This window comes from Poecilia mexicana, unplaced genomic scaffold (assembly GCF_051168715.1).
Source record: "Poecilia mexicana isolate PSO_F unplaced genomic scaffold, ASM5116871v1 scaffold_20, whole genome shotgun sequence".
NCBI lineage: Eukaryota > Metazoa > Chordata > Actinopteri > Cyprinodontiformes > Poeciliidae > Poecilia > Poecilia mexicana.
The window spans coordinates 24008436-24026357 of NW_028263389.1; the positions used below are offsets into that span (position 1 = coordinate 24008436).

At 41.4% G+C, this 17922-nt stretch overlaps 2 protein-coding genes across 9 annotated transcripts in view; one reads left to right on the forward strand and one right to left on the reverse strand.

The window, feature by feature from the left end:
• The window catches only part of tgfbr1b (transforming growth factor, beta receptor 1 b), a 79218-nt gene that overhangs the window by 57786 nt on the left and 3510 nt on the right, over positions 1–17922 (reverse strand). The window lies entirely within an intron of this gene.
• LOC148153502 (zinc finger MYM-type protein 1-like) lies at positions 11063–12613 on the forward strand. Its single transcript, XM_088001148.1, has one exon. It carries the CDS (start codon positions 11078–11080, stop codon positions 12611–12613), a length of 1536 nt encoding a protein of 511 aa, XP_087857274.1. The 5' UTR covers positions 11063–11077.

The window sequence follows — 17922 nt, forward strand, 5'->3', positions numbered from 1 at the left end:
ACCTTGACTGTGCTGATTACTCATTATCCTCACCCGTGCTGTGCTGCGCCCTATTTAAACCACCAGCTCAGTGCGAGATCGTCTGTTGCCCCAGTCGCAGCTTTCAAGCCTTGTCTCATGTTTCAAAGTTTTCTGGTTTTCTGATCCTGCCTGTTTTTGACCACAGATTTTGCCTTGTCCCTTGGCTGCTGGAGGATTTCTGACTACTGTTGATGAACCCTGCCTGACTCTGACCTTGCCTCAAGTTTTTCTGATTTCTGGATCTTCATTGCCTGTGGCCCTCCCGTGAATGAACATGGATTGTCCCATGACAGCCTCTGGTTGGTGGAATTTGTCCCTGTCATCTGTTTGTCCCCTGAGCCCTCAAGTTCTCCCTTTGCCCATCTACCTTACCCCTCCCTGGCTGGATCCCAGACCTCAGTGGACTTCCCCCTTCCTGACCCACCAGCATCACTACTCCCCACTTTAGCCCCTTCTTACCTTTATTTTTGTAATAAAGACATTTGGTGAACCAACTCTGGTGTTGGCTGCGTTTTGGGTTCTGGCTGATTTTGCTTTTCGTTACAGCCTGCCTTACATCTGATCAATCACTGATCGACTTCCAGACATTGTCAGAATATTTCAGTGAGTCTCAGAAAACCACACAATCCTGAAGTCAGAAACTCTTCAGACCATCTAGTGATGCATCAGCTGGCTTGGAGACAGCAATAAAATGTGTTCTGGTCTGCGTCTCCAGACAGGGGACTGGACCGGCCCAGACATGCTGCCAGTATGAAACATAGCGTAGTGGAGCTCACACACTGGAGTGTGTGAGTTTCCATCTGCTACACTCACTGCCCACTGGCTAGTCAGTTAAACCAAGTCTGTTTTGATGAAAAACTGAAAGTTTTTGTTAAGGTAGTGCATTAGAGCACCATGTCAGACCTGGTCTGACGGTGCCATTTCTGATATTTGCTACAAAACTGCTGGTTTCTGCCAACAAGATGTATGCAGTGGCTCCAGTATATCAGCCCACCTTTCTGCCAGGTAGCTCAGACTAAAGGTGGGCCATATGGACTTTCAATTTTATCACTATATTTTGAAGGACTACTCTGATAACGACTAAAATTATGTTTTTTAAAAAACTACCACTTCCTTTTTAGCGAATTGCAGGCACAGCATTGGAAAAATATTCCCATTTAAAACGGGTTCCTTTAGGAGACTGCACATTTAAAGAAGTGTGATTTACATCACTAATCTGCACACAGAGACTTTATTTCATCCTATTTCAAAATATACTTATTTTTATTGATAAAATAAAAATTGGAGGAGAAAATAAAATTTGCATTTTGGTCAGTTTTTTAAACATTAACTGAAATTTATTGTGACAACGATAAATCAAAATTCTTATGACAAATTTTTCAGTATAACAATAAAATGATATGATAAATACCCACCCCTAGCTCAGACTCACCTCGTGCTGTTGTTGATAGAGATGCACAAAATATTGGCACATACATTGGTGTTGACATATCAGTATCGGTCCAATAAATAAAAGTGGATTGACATTAACAACTGATATTTATTTCCAACTTGTTGCCGTTTGTTTGTGGAGGGGGATTAGAGGAGGTTGGCCAAGTTATAGTGACAGAGCAGCGCTGAGGACAGAGAGGTTTGTCCCTGATAGTTCAGTCAGCTATGCTGCTCAAATGGCTGCTATACAGCCTTCTGCTAATAAAATATATCCAATATAGAAGCCCTGATTTCTTTTCTCTTCTTAGTGCAGACATATTGCTGGTAATTCATGTATAAAGGATTCAGATGAGATGTAAAAACATTTAAGCAGAGCTTTTCGTTGACAGTAATGCCACAAACCTGATCTAATTTCTTCAGCAGGATCTGAACTGTAAACTCCACAGTTTCCCTGGCCTAGGCTGTTTCACTATAACACGTGTTATAGTGAAGGAATAAAATGGACATCTATTTGATCCATGTCAACTCACTGTGTTTGACCATTTCTCTCTGCTTCCTGGCCTCTGCTGAGAGTCCATGGATTAGATTAAATCAGATTAGAGCAGACTGCATCCCGGCTTTTCATTTCGGTTATCTCCTAGGCTCCCTGCACTCCCAACTACTGTCACATACATCCGTCTTGTTTCCCCTTCACTTGCTCCAGCCCACTCATCATAATCAGCTAAATGGTTGCTGCAGTTTGGCCACAAACACATTAGCTGTAGTGGGGGAATGGAGATGCTACCTGACTCCTGGAATTAAACACAAAGTTGCACATGTCCCCTGGAGGACACTTCACACCACATTATGTGGAGGCAGCCCAATCAGATGAAGCTGAGAGGAAATCAAGTAGAAGGTGTGGCTGAAATGAGCAAAAGGACGGAGATTAGATTGTTTCATTCAGTTGTTTACACACTTAACACAGCAACTGCTTAGCTACTGCTTCATCCTCTAAAGTCTTCTGGTTATGACTCATTGTAAATGTGTGTCTGTGTGTGTGTGCATGAGGCCTTGTTTTTTAGGAAAATAGGTTTTAGGAAACCTATTTTTCCTAAAAAATAAAATACCACATTGTGGGGACCAACTGCTCTTTTTGGGGCCCAAAGCTAGAGACCCCATAAGAAGAGATGCTGTTTTTTGGGTTAGGGGTTAGGTTTAGGACTAAGGTGTAGATTGAGGTCTCCACCAGGAGTCTCCACCTCTGGCTCTTAAGGTTAGGGTGAATCGCCAGATATTACAGGACAGTAGCAGAGGCTTGCAGAAGCAGCGTCCTGGTCTACAATGTTAACCACAGAATCAAACTGCTAATCTAACATTTTCAGATCATAAAGTCTGTGATGAAATTCTCATCTTGTCTCTAGAACATTTTCTAACATCTCAGTGATGAGTAAGAAGAAGCTGATCCATAAATCCTCCAATACTCACTTCTGATTGAGTCCCAAATGCACCAGTCCTCTAACGGAATTATTAGTTCAGCTATGAGCAGAGTGTAACATCAAGTAGGCCTGTCACGATAAACGATAAATCAATTAATCGCACAATAAATTAAGCCTATCAACCTCATTTTAATTATTATCGGCGTTATCGTCTCTTCCTGCCTTTTTTTCTTTCTACTGATGACACTGAATGAAAAAAGGCTCAACTCCGGTGCTCTCCAGTTACCCCTCCCTTCCTCATTTCCTTTGTGTAATGTCCAGCGCACACTACACGAGTTGTCGACCGATTGTAGGCCCATTTTCAAAACCTGAGAGACCACACGTTAGCCGACAGAAATCCTAGGTATAACGGTTCAATCGGGTTCGTCACGCCGTGTGGTGTCCAGCCACATGGGCACAAAATATTGGCTACAAGTCCAGCTAACTGGACTTGTAATTTTTAAATCAGGCATTAATCAATGCTTTACTAGAATCTACCTGTGATGCATGTGGCTAGAGTCAGCGTAAAGTCCTGACTGAATGAAAATCATTGTAACCTATTTATGTCACGTTAACGAAGAACAGCTGAAAAGTTACCGGGTTTATCAACTGCGGTAGCAACGTCGCTACCAACTCCTCCCCTTGTCATTTCTATATTCTTTGCACGAAATGTTGAATAAATATTAATGTTGCTTCCACATATCTCCAATGTCCGCTGGACTTCATGTTGCACCGTGTCAGCTGTTTGGGATTCCCCTCGTAATTTCCCCTCAGAAAGCACCAACAGGCTGTGTTGACGCTGCCAGTTGGGGAAAAACCCCTGATTTAGATCAGAGCGGACGATCTACCATAATACACCACACACTGATGATCAGTCACGAAATCACCAGCGACAATCTTAGATCGGCCAACGATCTAACATTGTCGTAAGGGGAAAATATGGGCAAAAAATTGTGTAGTATGAACTACTGCATTAGGTAGTCGGATGTGCCCGTCTTCTCCATTTAAATCTAGTGATTACTGAAGGCCAATATAGTATACAGACTTCATAATCTGCACTCTTTTGGTTGAATGCAGTATTTATTTCCACTTTGGCTTTATGTTGTTTAGTTTTTATTCAAGTACGTTTTTTGTTAATGGAGACTGAGAATCAATTTTATTTTTGTTTTTGGTTGTTTTGTTTATTTAGTTCATTAGTTCCAGTGTTATGTGTTCTTTCGAAAATAAAGTCTATGGCAGGAAATCACATGCATTATTAGTCATGTCCATTAAATCGGTGTCAAAAGGTCTTGAAACAATATTATCGTTTATCGCAATAATTTTTAGACAATTAATCGCTCAGCAAAATTTGTTATTATGACAGGCCTAACATCAAGTCCTTGAAGGTGCTGTGTGTGAGTGTGTTCAGAACACACTGCTGTTCTTTTATCTAAAGCAGAGATGAATGGACTCAGAAATGCTCTGCCTCAAGTTAATGAGGAAGTGAAAGCTGAAATCATGCCACAGTGTTTGTATCCTGTGACTGTGTTCTTCACATCATGTGATGCCTGACCACTGACCACTGGTCATATGTAGAGGAGATAGCAGCAACAGCCATCTGGAGACAGAAACTTTGGTTTTTCAGCATCTACAATCACCAAAAAACAAGACTTAAATGACTGACACATTTCACTCTATGTAGGATACATTCATACAAAATATGAGCCACTTTCTGAAATGAGGGACAAACATGCTAAACTCAATGCTATTCTAACACTGCACTTGTGTTATTTGAGATTCCACTGCAGAACACACTCTGCATCATGTGGAATGTAGAACTAGCTGTTTGTTACATTCCACTGAGTCTGGAGATGTTGTATAATCAGAGCAATACAGAGGGCCATGGCTTAAACACATCACATCAGAGCAATCTTTCAAACAGCTACAATGGATGTTTGTGTGCTGTGTGCGTGTGTGTTTGGTCTGGGTTTTGTGAATCAGCCACTTCCTGTCTGTCTGAACGCTGAGCCTTGTCATGACAGCTTATTGTGTGATCCAATGCTACTTGCTCAGACAACTGTCCCTCATGCAACTTAGTTTGTCAAAATACAGATACTTTTAACAACAGACTGAACTGCAGCATCTTGCTGGAAACCATGAACTTCCTGGAGGAAACTTCAGCTTCCTCCAGTCTGCTCTGTCCCTTCTAGATGAACAAGGATGTCAATAAATCATGTCTCTACATGTAAAAAGGATTGTTTTTACCTGTACCACTTTATTTATAAAAAGAAAAACATTGGGTAGTACAATTTGTAGGGCTGTAGCAATTCCTCAAATGATTACAATACTGTGATTATTAAAATTCCTCAAGGCAAATTATCTGCCTCAAAACTTAAATATATTTTACATTTTAGCCACCTTATTCCAGATGTATGATTATTTGCATTGTGCCACATTCTCACTTCCACCTATGACTTGTTGATGAATAAGTGCTAGCACGATGACGTCCAATTTTCAAGTTCTGTCCGAAGGGATTTCATTAATTGATGATAATGTCTGGGTTTTTGTTGTTTCTCACAGGACCAATAGGTGTCCTGTGAAAAACTTAGAAAAATAAATTTCCTACCATCCCAGTCGCAACATGAGTGGCAGTACATAGTTGGCAGATGTGTTTCTGTGTGTGACGAAGGTACCAATGATATGTCGCTCATATGGACACAAAACTATAAATGTCTGGGCAAAGTGAGAGTTTGTCTATTAAACTGACTGAAGAGTAAGACATAAATGAAAAGCTGAATTATTAGAAGTCTCTTTGTGACACTTGGTGTGTGCTTTATTATTAAATGTAATACAATTTCTGATTTTTGAGTAATTTGCGTCCAGGTTAACTTAAAAATGTACCTATAATTGCTACAAGTTAATTTTCTAAACTGCAGAAAAGTAATTATTAGGGATGCACAAATATGAAAAGTTGGGCCTATGTTGATATCCGATATCAATACTGCCAATGTGCCAGTATTTACCTATATCTTTCTTTACCAAAATTTTTATTCGATTACTTGATTACTACAATAATTGTTTACAACAGTCCTAATTAAAATAATTTACTCTCTAGCTGCTTCAACAGATGATCAAATTGATCAATTTGCACATTTCACAAGCATCTTGAAAAGATTTGAATTCATCAATTCAAATCTTTACATGAGTTTGATTAAAAAAAGGCCTCAAAGAGGCAATTTACTTCCATACCGTTAGTTCCTGAGGCTCTTATTGCAGTTAAACGTCCAGAGTTACATTCATATTAAATATATGAAACTGCAGTTCTTAAATTGAATCTATTATCTTATCATGAATCTAACATGATATTTTTATTAATTCTGATGCCTAAATGTAGGCAAATAAATGAGAAACATATTTAAAAGTTTGACATGCACAAGGTGCCCTGCCCCCCATCCACACACACACACATGCACACGCACACACACCCATGTGATCACTGTGTATCTATGTGTGCAAAAGAAAGAATAAATTTCTCTGCACCAGCCTGTCTTTTAGAACCTCAGAAAATTTCCATAGGTCATGACCCCCCATCCAACCCCCATCTGCTCATTCTGGTCAGACCTTTGTCTGTACCAGATGTGATCGATTTATGCTGAGAATGGGGACCCACAGCCACAGACACACATGACCCCATTCACCCCCCACTCCCACCGAAACAACTCGGGAAGCGGGAAGGTTGCTATCTGCCCTGCTCAATTGTTTCCTCCTATGTCCAAACTGGAGTGAAAGATGAGCAGCATATACCAAATGTTCCTTATAACATACATACTGACAACCATGGGCGTGCACACACGCGCGCGCGCACACACACACACACACACACACACACACACACACACGCACTGCTTTATTCAGAGCAGAGTGCAGATGAGAAGCCAGACAGGACAGCAGTCAGTCTGGTTTTAAAAAGCCCAGATGAAGGATATGGCGTTCCTGTACCTGCAGAGAGCTTCAATTATGAAGACTATCATTATGAAAACTATTTAATACCACAAATCCAGCCTGTCAAGAGAAACCACTGAGACCAATGGACAAAGGGATGGACGGACGGACGGACCAGCCTGGGGAGGACAAGGTAGAGCATCTGTCTCCTCTTATAAATATGCAGAAGTCTGACCTAAAGGATAGACAGCTGCTCCACCCCCCCCCCCCACACACACACACAGACTTGCATAACTTAGTACTTTTTAAAGAAAAAAGATTCAACAAAAAATAAGGTCAAACAAATTCCAGGCAGCCTCTTTAAAACATCCAACTCATGTCCTAGAGCAGGGGTCCACAAAGTACGGCCCGCGGGCCGAATCCGGCCCGCCTCCACGTTTGGTCCGGCCCCCTGAACAATACCAGAGAGCATTCAGATTTATTTTTTTCATTTACCGTATTTTCCGGACTATAAGCCGTTTATATGTGAATTTTTCTTCAACCACCAGGGGGCTCTTTAGCAGGAAGTGAATCATTGGAAGTCTCGGTTACTTGCGCGCCAACACTGAGCCCACACGCAGTAAAATGAAACAGATCAGATGTCTTTGGAAAGTTTCTTTGCAAAGGAGAAAAGGCTCAGAGAAGAGACAGGAGAATGGATTTATCCCGGACCGGTAGGTGAGTCCCATATTACAAACCCGCTCTGTGTAACATGCGGTGACCGGCTGCTAATGAGGCAATGAAACTTCAAACTGCTTCGCCACAGAGACCAAGCAGGCTGTGCATATAAGCAACACAGCTCCGGTGTTATTGTCTCCCATCACTCTCAGATGGGACCGTTTTGTTGCAGAGAAACAAGCTCAGGGCTCCCGTTAGTCATTATCGTGAGTTAAAATTTTCACGAAAGTAAAATGTTCGTTTTTGTGGCGCTTCTGTTATTTTGAAGGGATATATAAACGTTACCATAGCGACCAGAGTCAGAGCGTTTGGGCAGAGGTCGAGAGGAGATGAGTAGAGCTTGTGAGTCTTAAGTCTGGTTTAGACGGCATGATTTAAGAATTGTCAGCCGATTATCCAAACCTCTGTGACCACAGAGCTGATAAAAGTACAACAGGTTCGATCGGTTCGTGTGTCCAAGGCAGGAGCAACGCGAACCGATTCCAGTAAGGAACATCACGATTCCAGAGGATAATTCAGGGGGCATTTACACGACAACGATCCAACAAAAACGGAAGTTTTGTTCTGTTTTTGTTGGATCGTTTACACGAAAACGTTCTAATTACGATCTGTGTTTACACAGTAACGGCACACATCGAAAACGTGTAATGCTCTCGCTGCGCCTAGTTGGTGCTAGGTTCTTTGAAACTGAGTGGCATGTGTTTAAAAAAAAGTTCTACTTGAAGGCATGTGGATTCGTGTTTCCCTATCAGGTACCGTTCTCCCATAGATTGGGAGAAATTGTGCGTCTGATTAGGGCGCATGCAGTTGGAAAAAGTGGGATAACTTTGCTGCAACACCTTGTTTGAGCTTTCACGGTGTCTGGCCCCGGACTGGAAGCTGTTTATTGTTTTTACCTTGGAATGGCCAACAGTCTGTTATTCCTATATAAATTTGATAAAATAGGAGCTCCCGCCCTTCCCATATCCGTGTCCTCTGTCACCTTTTCCAGCAGTTAAAACAGTTTAATCCGTTGCTAACAAGTCGTAACCTGTTTTTCCGAGCCGCCTTCAAACGCAACATTAACGCTGAGACGCTCGCGCTGGGTTTACACCTGTGAGGCAGCAAAGTAGACCTGCTGCTGCTGCGCAGGTGTGTGTTAGAATCATGGCAGCAAACCAGCAAAACGTAAATAACTTTGCACAGTTTTTTCCCCACTAACCGACTGAGTTGAGTAAAGCTGTTGGATGCAGGTAATGATAGCTAAAAGATGACTAGCTAATATCAATACAGCACGTTAAGCTTGTTAACAAGTAGCCCATAGGCGGATCTACCGGGGTGGCATGGGGTGGCAGTTGCCACCCCAACGGAGAGCCTTGCCACCCTGTTTGCCACCCCCGCTGAACATTACGAACACGAACATTTTTTTCCGACAACATTGAATGCAGCACAATGTAGTCCACACTCCATACCAGTTAGTGGCGGTAATGCTCACCTAACTTTCTAGCCAACTGCCAATAAATTTTAAGAAGAAGAAGCAAAACATTCTGATTGAGCTGACTGAGTGGCGGGAAGTGAGAAATGAAATGAAAAGGAGGACTGAAGACAGTAAGAGTAAAGAGGTAAAAAAAAAAAAGTATTAAATATCTATGTCCGTTTAGAAAAATTATTGCAGTAGTAGGTAGTGCAAGGTAGGGAGAGAGCGGTTGTCTCTTGTGCAGATGCCAAAGTTGAGTACCGTCTGGCTTTACTACTATTTCCAACGAAGCGGCTAGCTTTACCACGGTATTCAGAACCAGTCATGGCTGCAGTATTTCTCAGAGTAGGTCCGGTAAAGACAGGCGAAAATAGATCAATAGACATACGGCATTTTTTTGTTCTAACTCCAAGTCGTTTTTGAAAAATTTATGCGGTGTTGCACTCTCAATCGGCTGTTTTTTTTTTTTTTTGAGACAGTAAAAAAAAATCCTAAATATATGCAGAGTAAGTTCAATGTTTGGTCGACTCGTGGTTTTTGTAAACTGATATCCATTAAATGTTTGAAAGGAAAACATTGTAAAATAACTTCAAATCTTACAGATATGAAGAGGAAAGGTAGCATCGCTAGCTTCTTCTTACCAAAGGCAAAGGCGGGAGACACAGAGACTAACCAGCTGAGTAAGATTCACGGAGGAGATGAGGATAAAAAAGAGGGGGAGAATCAACAGAAATGTGACGGAGAGCAAAGCCCAGGTGACCAGGGAAAGGATGTAGTGGCACAGCTGCACAGCAACGAGGAGATGGATGAGGGAGAGGATCACCAAGAAGAACAGGGAGAAAGAGAATTGCTGGACAACATCCAGGGTTCATGCAGTGAAAGGAGAGAGCCTGACACATCAAACACATTTGTTCGAGTTGGTCCACATGGTATGTAGATATCACTAACTTAGTTCTGAGTTACATCTGATTCGAATATATTTCTAATTTATTCCAATCAGTACATTTAAACAGATATGTCTTTGGTCTCTTCAACTAAATATTTTTGAGTAATCCTCATAACTTGCTTTATAAAACTTGAATAAGAAGACCTGTTAAGAAAATTATAGCACTAAACACTAAATGTGTGCACTGCAAATATTTAACTAAAAAGTCAGGCTAATGAAAATAATTTTCAAAAATAAAAATCTAAAATATTCTCTAATTAATGTCTAAATTAATGTTAAGGATGAACAAAAAAGTTACCATTCAGGTCTGTGTGACAGTAGTGTCAGCTGTCACAGACTTAAATAAAGTTGAACAAATTAACCAAAGTACTGTTTTTATGCTGTATGTTTTAATTAAGCTTGATGGTTAGCTGATAAAAGACTGTTCCAAATTGTGTTTTTACTATTTGTTACATTTTATAAATAGTAGAGCTGTGATCAGAATTTATATATTCACTTTATGTAGACATATCCAAGTCGTGGCGTGAGGACCCAACTCAGCCAAGGCATGAGTCTTTTCCAAGAACCTTCCAAGGGGGAGCCAGAAGGAGCTTCAGAAATGAATGGTACGATGCACACCCTTGGTTGGAATACTCTCATCTGAAAGACTCTGCTTATTGTTTTGCTTGTCGACATTTCTCACTCCCTGACACGCCAACAACAGTTTTTAGCTCATTTGATGGTTACCGCAATTGGAAAAAGGCTACCATGACAGACAGTGGATTTCTTTGTCATGCTCGATCTGAAAACCATCTGAATGCAATGTTTGCATGGACTGAAAACAAAAAGAGGATTTTAAGAAATACTTCAATGCTGGAAATGATTGACGAACACAATAAAATACAAGTGACTGAAAATCAGTACTACATTAAAACATTAGCTGAGGTTCTTGTTCTAACTGCGACAGAAAACATAGCCCAGAGTGGTCACAGGGAGTCTACCGACTCTGAAAAAAAGGGACTTTTTCTATCTGTGCTAGATTTGCTGGGTAACCATAATGTCGTAATAAAAAAAAGACTTGAACAACAAGCTAAAAATGCTAAGTACACAAGTAAAACGATCCAGAATGAAATACTTGAATGCTTGGCAGGAATGGTTAAAGAGGAAATCATTCAAGAGGTCAAAAAGAGCAAGCATTTTTCAGTGATTGTAGATGAAACTAAAGATGTTCAGAAAAAAGAACAAATGTCCTTTGTCCTCAGATACTACTACAGTGGTGTGGTTCATGAGAGCTTTCTTGAATTTGAAGTGGCAGAACACATGGATGCTGCTGCGTTAAGCAACAAGATTATAAGCTTCTTTGAAAGACATGGGTTAGAGTACAAGGAAAATCTGGTTGGTCAGGGCTATGATGGTGCAGCAGTCATGCGTGGGGCACATGCAGGTGTCCAAGCTAAAATCAAAGAAGTAGCCAACCATGCCTTCTATGTTCACTGCAGTGCACATTGCTTAAACCTGGTCATAGTGGACTCTGTAAAAAGTGTGACAGATGCTGGGAACTTCTTCTCCTTATTAGAGCAAATGTATGTTTTTATATCTGGCTCTTATATACATAACAAATGGCTGGAGGTGCAGCGGAAGATGTTTGATGGTGCACCAAGGGAACTTCATCAGCTAAGTGACACACGTTGGGCTTGTAGGCACATAGCATGTCGCAATGTTATGAACAGGTTGCCTGCAATAGTACAGGTGCTTCAGGAGATTGCTTCTGAGAAACATCCACAAAGAGCTGTTGAAGCCAGGGGGATTTTGGCTCAGATGGATCTAAATTTTGCTGGTTGTCTGGTTCTGTTTCGAAAGGTCTTGAGTGACTCCAAATTTTTATCAGACATGCTCCAGTCTAAGACAGTGGACTATTCTAAGGTGGTTGAACTAATTGAATCACTTAAAGAGATACTGGCTCAGTATCGTAATCCTGACTCTTTTGAAGAAATGTGGCATGAAACACTTGAGTTATGTCAGCGCAGTAACATTGATACAACTCAACAAAACCCAAAGAGGTCAAGACTGACAGCAAAGGTGCTTCAAGAAAGTGTCATTTCCTCCACCTTGGGGCAGCATGTAGTTCCAGATAACAAACATGCTTTCCGTATGTCTGTCTATTATCCAGTTCTGGATAACATGATTGGAAAAATAGGGAGAAGATTTTCTAACACAAATTGCAATATTATGCAAGGTGTGCAGGCACTAAATCCTTCTAGTCAAACTTTTTTAAAAGATGAGGCTGTTTTCTTATGGGCTACCACCTATGATTCAAATATTGAGAATCTCAAACATGAGTTGCATCAGGTAAGGGTGCTGTTGGAGAAGAAAAAGAGAATAAAGGAATGTCCTACCACTCTGATGGAGATGACCCAATGGTTGGACCAATACCAGGACGTTTTTTGCGAGTTGTTCAGGTTATGCAAAATAGCTGTTGTCTTACCAGTGAGCAGTGCATCCTGTGAACGGAGTTTTTCAACTCTCAGAGTCATTAAGACCTATTTGCGGTCAGTTATGACAGAGACAAGACTCTCAAGTTTGGCTGTACTCAGCATTGAATCAAAACGAACAAAATCTTTAGATCTTGATCAATTTGTAAAGCGTTTTGCTATGCAGCATGGAAATCGGCGTATTAAGCTGATATAGAAATGACCTTAACCTTTCATTAATGTGCATTCTCAGGGATTGTTAAAGCTCCTAAAATAATAATACATATATACTTACTAAGCAGTTAACGGTTGGATGGATGATGTATTTTGAGTAAATAATAAAAGTTTCAGTTTATTTTAGTATACATTTTTCTCTACTTGATGCATCTATTCTCACGTTGTTTTAGGAGTGCACAGATGTTAACATTAGGGCTGTTGTAAACAAATATTTTAGTAATTGAGTAATCTATCGATTATTCTTACGATTAATCGAGTAATCGGATAAAAAAAATTATAAAATGAAATATTGGTAAATCTGGCATAATACCAATGTTACTATCAGATATCAATATCAGTCCAATTTTTCATATTTGAGCATCCCTAACAGTTGCTTTTTTGTAGTTTAGAAAACTAACCTGTAACAATAATAGCTCACTTTCTAAGTTAACCAGAAGAAAAGTTATAGAAAAATCTGAAATTATATTGAATTTAATAACAAAGAGGCAGGCTCACAAATATGCTTATAAAAATGTCTACAATCCAGCTTTTAGTTTATGTATTCATCTTCAGTGAGTTTAATAGATTAAACTCACCTTGCCACCTAACCTGTCACGCTTTGGGTTTGAAAATACGGGAAATGCCGCCTGGAGTGGGAGGAGAGGGCGAATGAACGAACGTAAGATGGATGGAGGGGAGGAAATAGACCAGCGGACTGACGAACCGTTAGACCGGGGGACGAACACGGGGGGAAGCAATACGGGATATTTACGACACCTTCACTGGTCACACTCAGAAACTCATCTACCAGCCATGTACGATGCGCTCCGCCACCCGTTTCTTCAGACCGGGATATGAAATTTATTGTGCGGTTCGTCGGTAAAGCTACATTTACACGGTAAGCATCAGCTACTCAGCCGCCCGCCCTGTTCAGTCTATCCGCTCACCTCAGCGCTCTTCCCGCCGTTCGCTTTCAACCAGCAGCCCCGGAGGAGAAATGCTGCCGTACTCCAGGCATTCCCCCAGTCATTTTAAGGATGCTTATTGGTTCCCCAAAAACGATAAAAAGTCGGGCATTATCATCAATCAATAAAATCCCCACGGGCCAATCTTGAAGATTGGACTTTATGCCGCTGAGACTTAGCTTTTGTCAACAACTCAGAGGCGGAAGTGAGAGCTCCGCGCAACGCAAATGAAGTCCCGGCCGGAACACGGTGCGCTAACTAATAAAACATAAATTAACGAAGCTTCGAGGCAGGTAAATTTTCCTCGAGGAATTTTAGTAATCGAGGTACTCGAACCATTCGAGGAATCGTTTCAGCCCTAGTTAACATGTACATTTTTTTCAGTAGGTTACCTATACAAATGCTTAAGTACTGGACTGTTATGATTTCTGGGTGTTTGATGTTTTTTTAATTGCTTTTGTTTCATAAGTTATTCATAGTTTTGCCTTAATTATATTTAAGTTCATGGTTGGCTTTGTTTCTTGTTGGTTTCTTGTTCTCTTGTTCGTTTTTGGTTGCTTTATGATCTTGTCCATTCTGTGTTATCTCGTGTTATGCCCACACTGTCATTTTGGTTTTTGGGCAATAAAACTTCACCTGTATTTCCGCTGCCTGTACTTTGGCTGTTGCCACCCCCTGAAACATCCTTGCCACCCCACAAATATTTTTCTAGATCCGCCCCTGAAGTAGCCTGTATGCTATTGATGTTGTTGTCTATGTTCAGCTACGTAGACTCATTTTGCCCCCCCAAAATAAGTTGATGTTAAACTCGTCTGGAGACGGGGCTAGTCCGTAGTTCTCTAGATAAGAGGCTGAACAAACAGCCATGTATCTTGCCAGCTGGGCGGTGCGGAGCGGTGAAGAGACGCTAAGGGAACCGTATCTGATGGGGAAACAGTAACACCAGTATTGTGAGTAGTTTCTTCTTCTTCTGTGGATTGTAGGAAGCAGCTATGTTTTGCGTCATACTATGCATGAGCTGGGGATTCTCTGGAAGAAAAGATCCGTTTTCTCGGTTTACACGACAACGGAAAACGGTACGTTTCAGAAACATCGCACTCTGGAACCCGTTTTCAATCTGTGCCGTTGTCAGAGAAAACATTAGGTGGTTTCGTGTAAATGCGCACTACAAACGCAACAAAACTCTTCCGTTTCCCCCCGAAATCGTTGTCGTGTAAACGGGGCCAGCATAGCAGGAATTTAGAATAACCAAACACGGATGACGATGTAGAAACAATAGTGACAGTTTGTGGAGTCATTTTAAGAGATAAAAGACGCAACAAAAAGACGACGGGAGCAGCCGCTCTATTTGCTGCACTATGATTTGGAGGTGACTATGTTTTTTCATAGTTAACATTTTTAACTGAATAGACATATATAATAATGACCTTTACATATAATAAAAAACATTTCCACATATCATCTCCGATATCCACCGGACTCTCAGTTGCGCGATATGCCAGCTGTTTAGGATTCCCCTCTGTTCTTATGTCATCGCGCTTTCTGATTGGCTACCTGTCACATTCAACAGGTTGTATTCTCGCACCCAGTCAGGGAAAACCCCACAGGCTGCGATAAAAGGGCCAAGACAACCCAAATAGGGCATATTGAGTATTTAGTGGGAACACTAACATGCCAACATGCATAAGCCTTATCTGACGGTTCACTCCCCCCTTCTCCTCCTCCCCCACTCCCCTGGGCCGCAACAAAATTTCCAAGTCTTGACCGGTCCGCGGTAATAAAAAGGTTGGGGACCACTGATTTAGCACATGCTAGTAGCAGACACGAAGGATCAGCACTTTGACTGTTACAGTTACCGTTCGGGTTAGGAAACTACCGTAATCAGTTCAGTTAAATCTAATCTTGGCAACTTTTCTTTTTCAACCCTAATAAATGTGATATTCAATTGACCTGTAATGACTCAAATGTTGGGTGTCCGGCCCCTCTACTGCAAAGTTGTGGAAAACCTGGAGCGGCAGGTTTTCCACAACTTAAAATGACTGCGGTTTATATGTGTATGTTTACTGGTTTAAAAAAAGAAAAAAACTTTGGGGTTGTCGTTTAGATTCTGGTGCCGCTCATAGTTCGGAAAATACGGACTATAATCCTTACTGGATTTTTTCTGTGAAGAACCCAGAGAATGTTATTTGATTGTACTTTCTGGAAAACAATATATTTTTACATTTAGGCACTCCTGCAAACGTCACACTTTTGACGTTACAAACTGAGTCCGGCCCCTCTCCAGAGAAAGGAAAAGTTATGTGGCCCTCACAGGAAAAAGTTTGGGGACCCCTGTCCTAGAGTCTCCAGGTTAACCAGATCTGGTTTCTGTTACCAGGTCAGTCCTCAAATGGAATGCTTAGAGAAGAACTTCCATTAAGAACTGACCAATCAGAGCCAATCATCAGCAGCATCTTGTTACCTTCATCACACCAACTGATACAGGACTGGTTGTTGGGATGTTCAAAGATTATTTCTAAAATGCTATGCAAATATCCATGTCAGTGACAAATGAAATTAAAGAACACGCACACACGCGCGCGCGCACACACACACACCCACACTCACGCACAGAGAGAGAAGTTGGCGGAATTGAGAAGGAAGTGTGGGATATGAGCAGCAGAGGTGGGAATGTTTGAGGCAAATGAGTCGTGGCTCAGCCAGACTGTCTGGGTGCTGCAGCGCCTCCCACTGTGTCCTCCTCTGTCCTCAGCCCAGTTGTCTCTGTTACACCCAGCAGGACCTCCACAGTCAGCCTCTTGTTCAGGTTGACTAAAGGCCCTGAAGTAGATACCAGCTGCTTCACACTTTGCTGTCAACATTGAAGCTAACTCAAGATGGTGTTTGTCAAAGGGAACACTGGCAGTCATGCTGTCATTTCCTTCCAAGAGTTCCTAGTGTTTGGACAACCAGAAACACATATGATCCAGGGATGTTTTCTATTGAACATTAACTGATAGGTTAAAACCTAGTTATGTCCAGATTAACATTGAATGATCAGCTGAAGAGGAGATCTGAAACACACTTAGTAACTCTGTGGTTGCTAGGTGTGATTGACCTCTGGTGCTAGTCAGCTTACCATGACCACACTCAGCAACAGGGTAAACCACACCTAGCAAATGGGCATATGCTTGCTACAAAAAGCATAATAATTATCTTCAGTTTGAATTAAGTCAAAGTAAAACCATTCTAACGATAATCTGATCTGATGGAAGGTGTCCAATTTCCAGTATGAGAACAATATCTGACGCCGTAGGAGCAGACTTACCTGAACTTTTACAAAGAGAGCCCATCTCTGTGGAGCTCAAACATTAATTTACTCCTGGGCTGCATTTGTCCCTTTGGATCCAGCAGCTACTAGCATCTAGAAAACCCTTCTAATTAGTTGTGGTTCCTGCACCTGGACAACAGGCAGTCGGGGTCGTCCACATGCCTGACATTCTTCCACTCTGAGACACTGACCCACCCACACACACACACACACATATATATACAAGGAAATTTATACACAAGCATTTGGTAGAATCACATAACACATGCAATGTTGTCTCCCAGCAGAAGCAACTAAAACATTCAGATAACATGAAAAAAATATTCATCTACTTTCACATGATGCAGTCAGATGAGGTCACATGTAGAGATGAACAGTTAGTCAACAGGTGACAGGAGCAAGCTGGAATCAAACCTACAACCTTGTAACTGCACCATGACTACAATCCCCACTGAGACAGATTAAATGTCCCATGAGCACAGAAGAGCCACTGCATCACATTACAGATCACCACATCAAATCACTTTTAGTTTTCTTCTTTCATGCAGTAGACTCATCACATCTGAAAACTTCCTATAACCATAGCAACAACCAGCCCAAAGCACTTTGTTTTGAGCTCAGTTGGAAAAAGAATCCCAGAAAGACTAAAGGAATGAGACAAGGAACAGAAATGGAATAATCCTGGACTCTTTCCATGTTTGTTTAAATCCTAAACTCAGACCTCTAAGGAAACTGAAACACATTTCAATGTAAGACGAGTGGCAAACGGTAACAGAAATTCAGTGGGGGTAAACACGGGGAAAGTAAACAAAAATTGAACATTCTTCATCTAGATGTGCCCAGGCAAACACATCTACATGCTTGCCTGGACACATCTAGGACAAGAGACTGTCGCCTCTCCACGCTAGTTCCATAGCAGATGAGTGAAGAGGGAGTGGCACTGGTCCTGTGTCCATAAGGATGAGCAAATAAGCATCAGTTACCTGCCAGGCTGGTCCGGTACAGAGTGCAGCATTAAGCCCGGTGAGGAGGAGA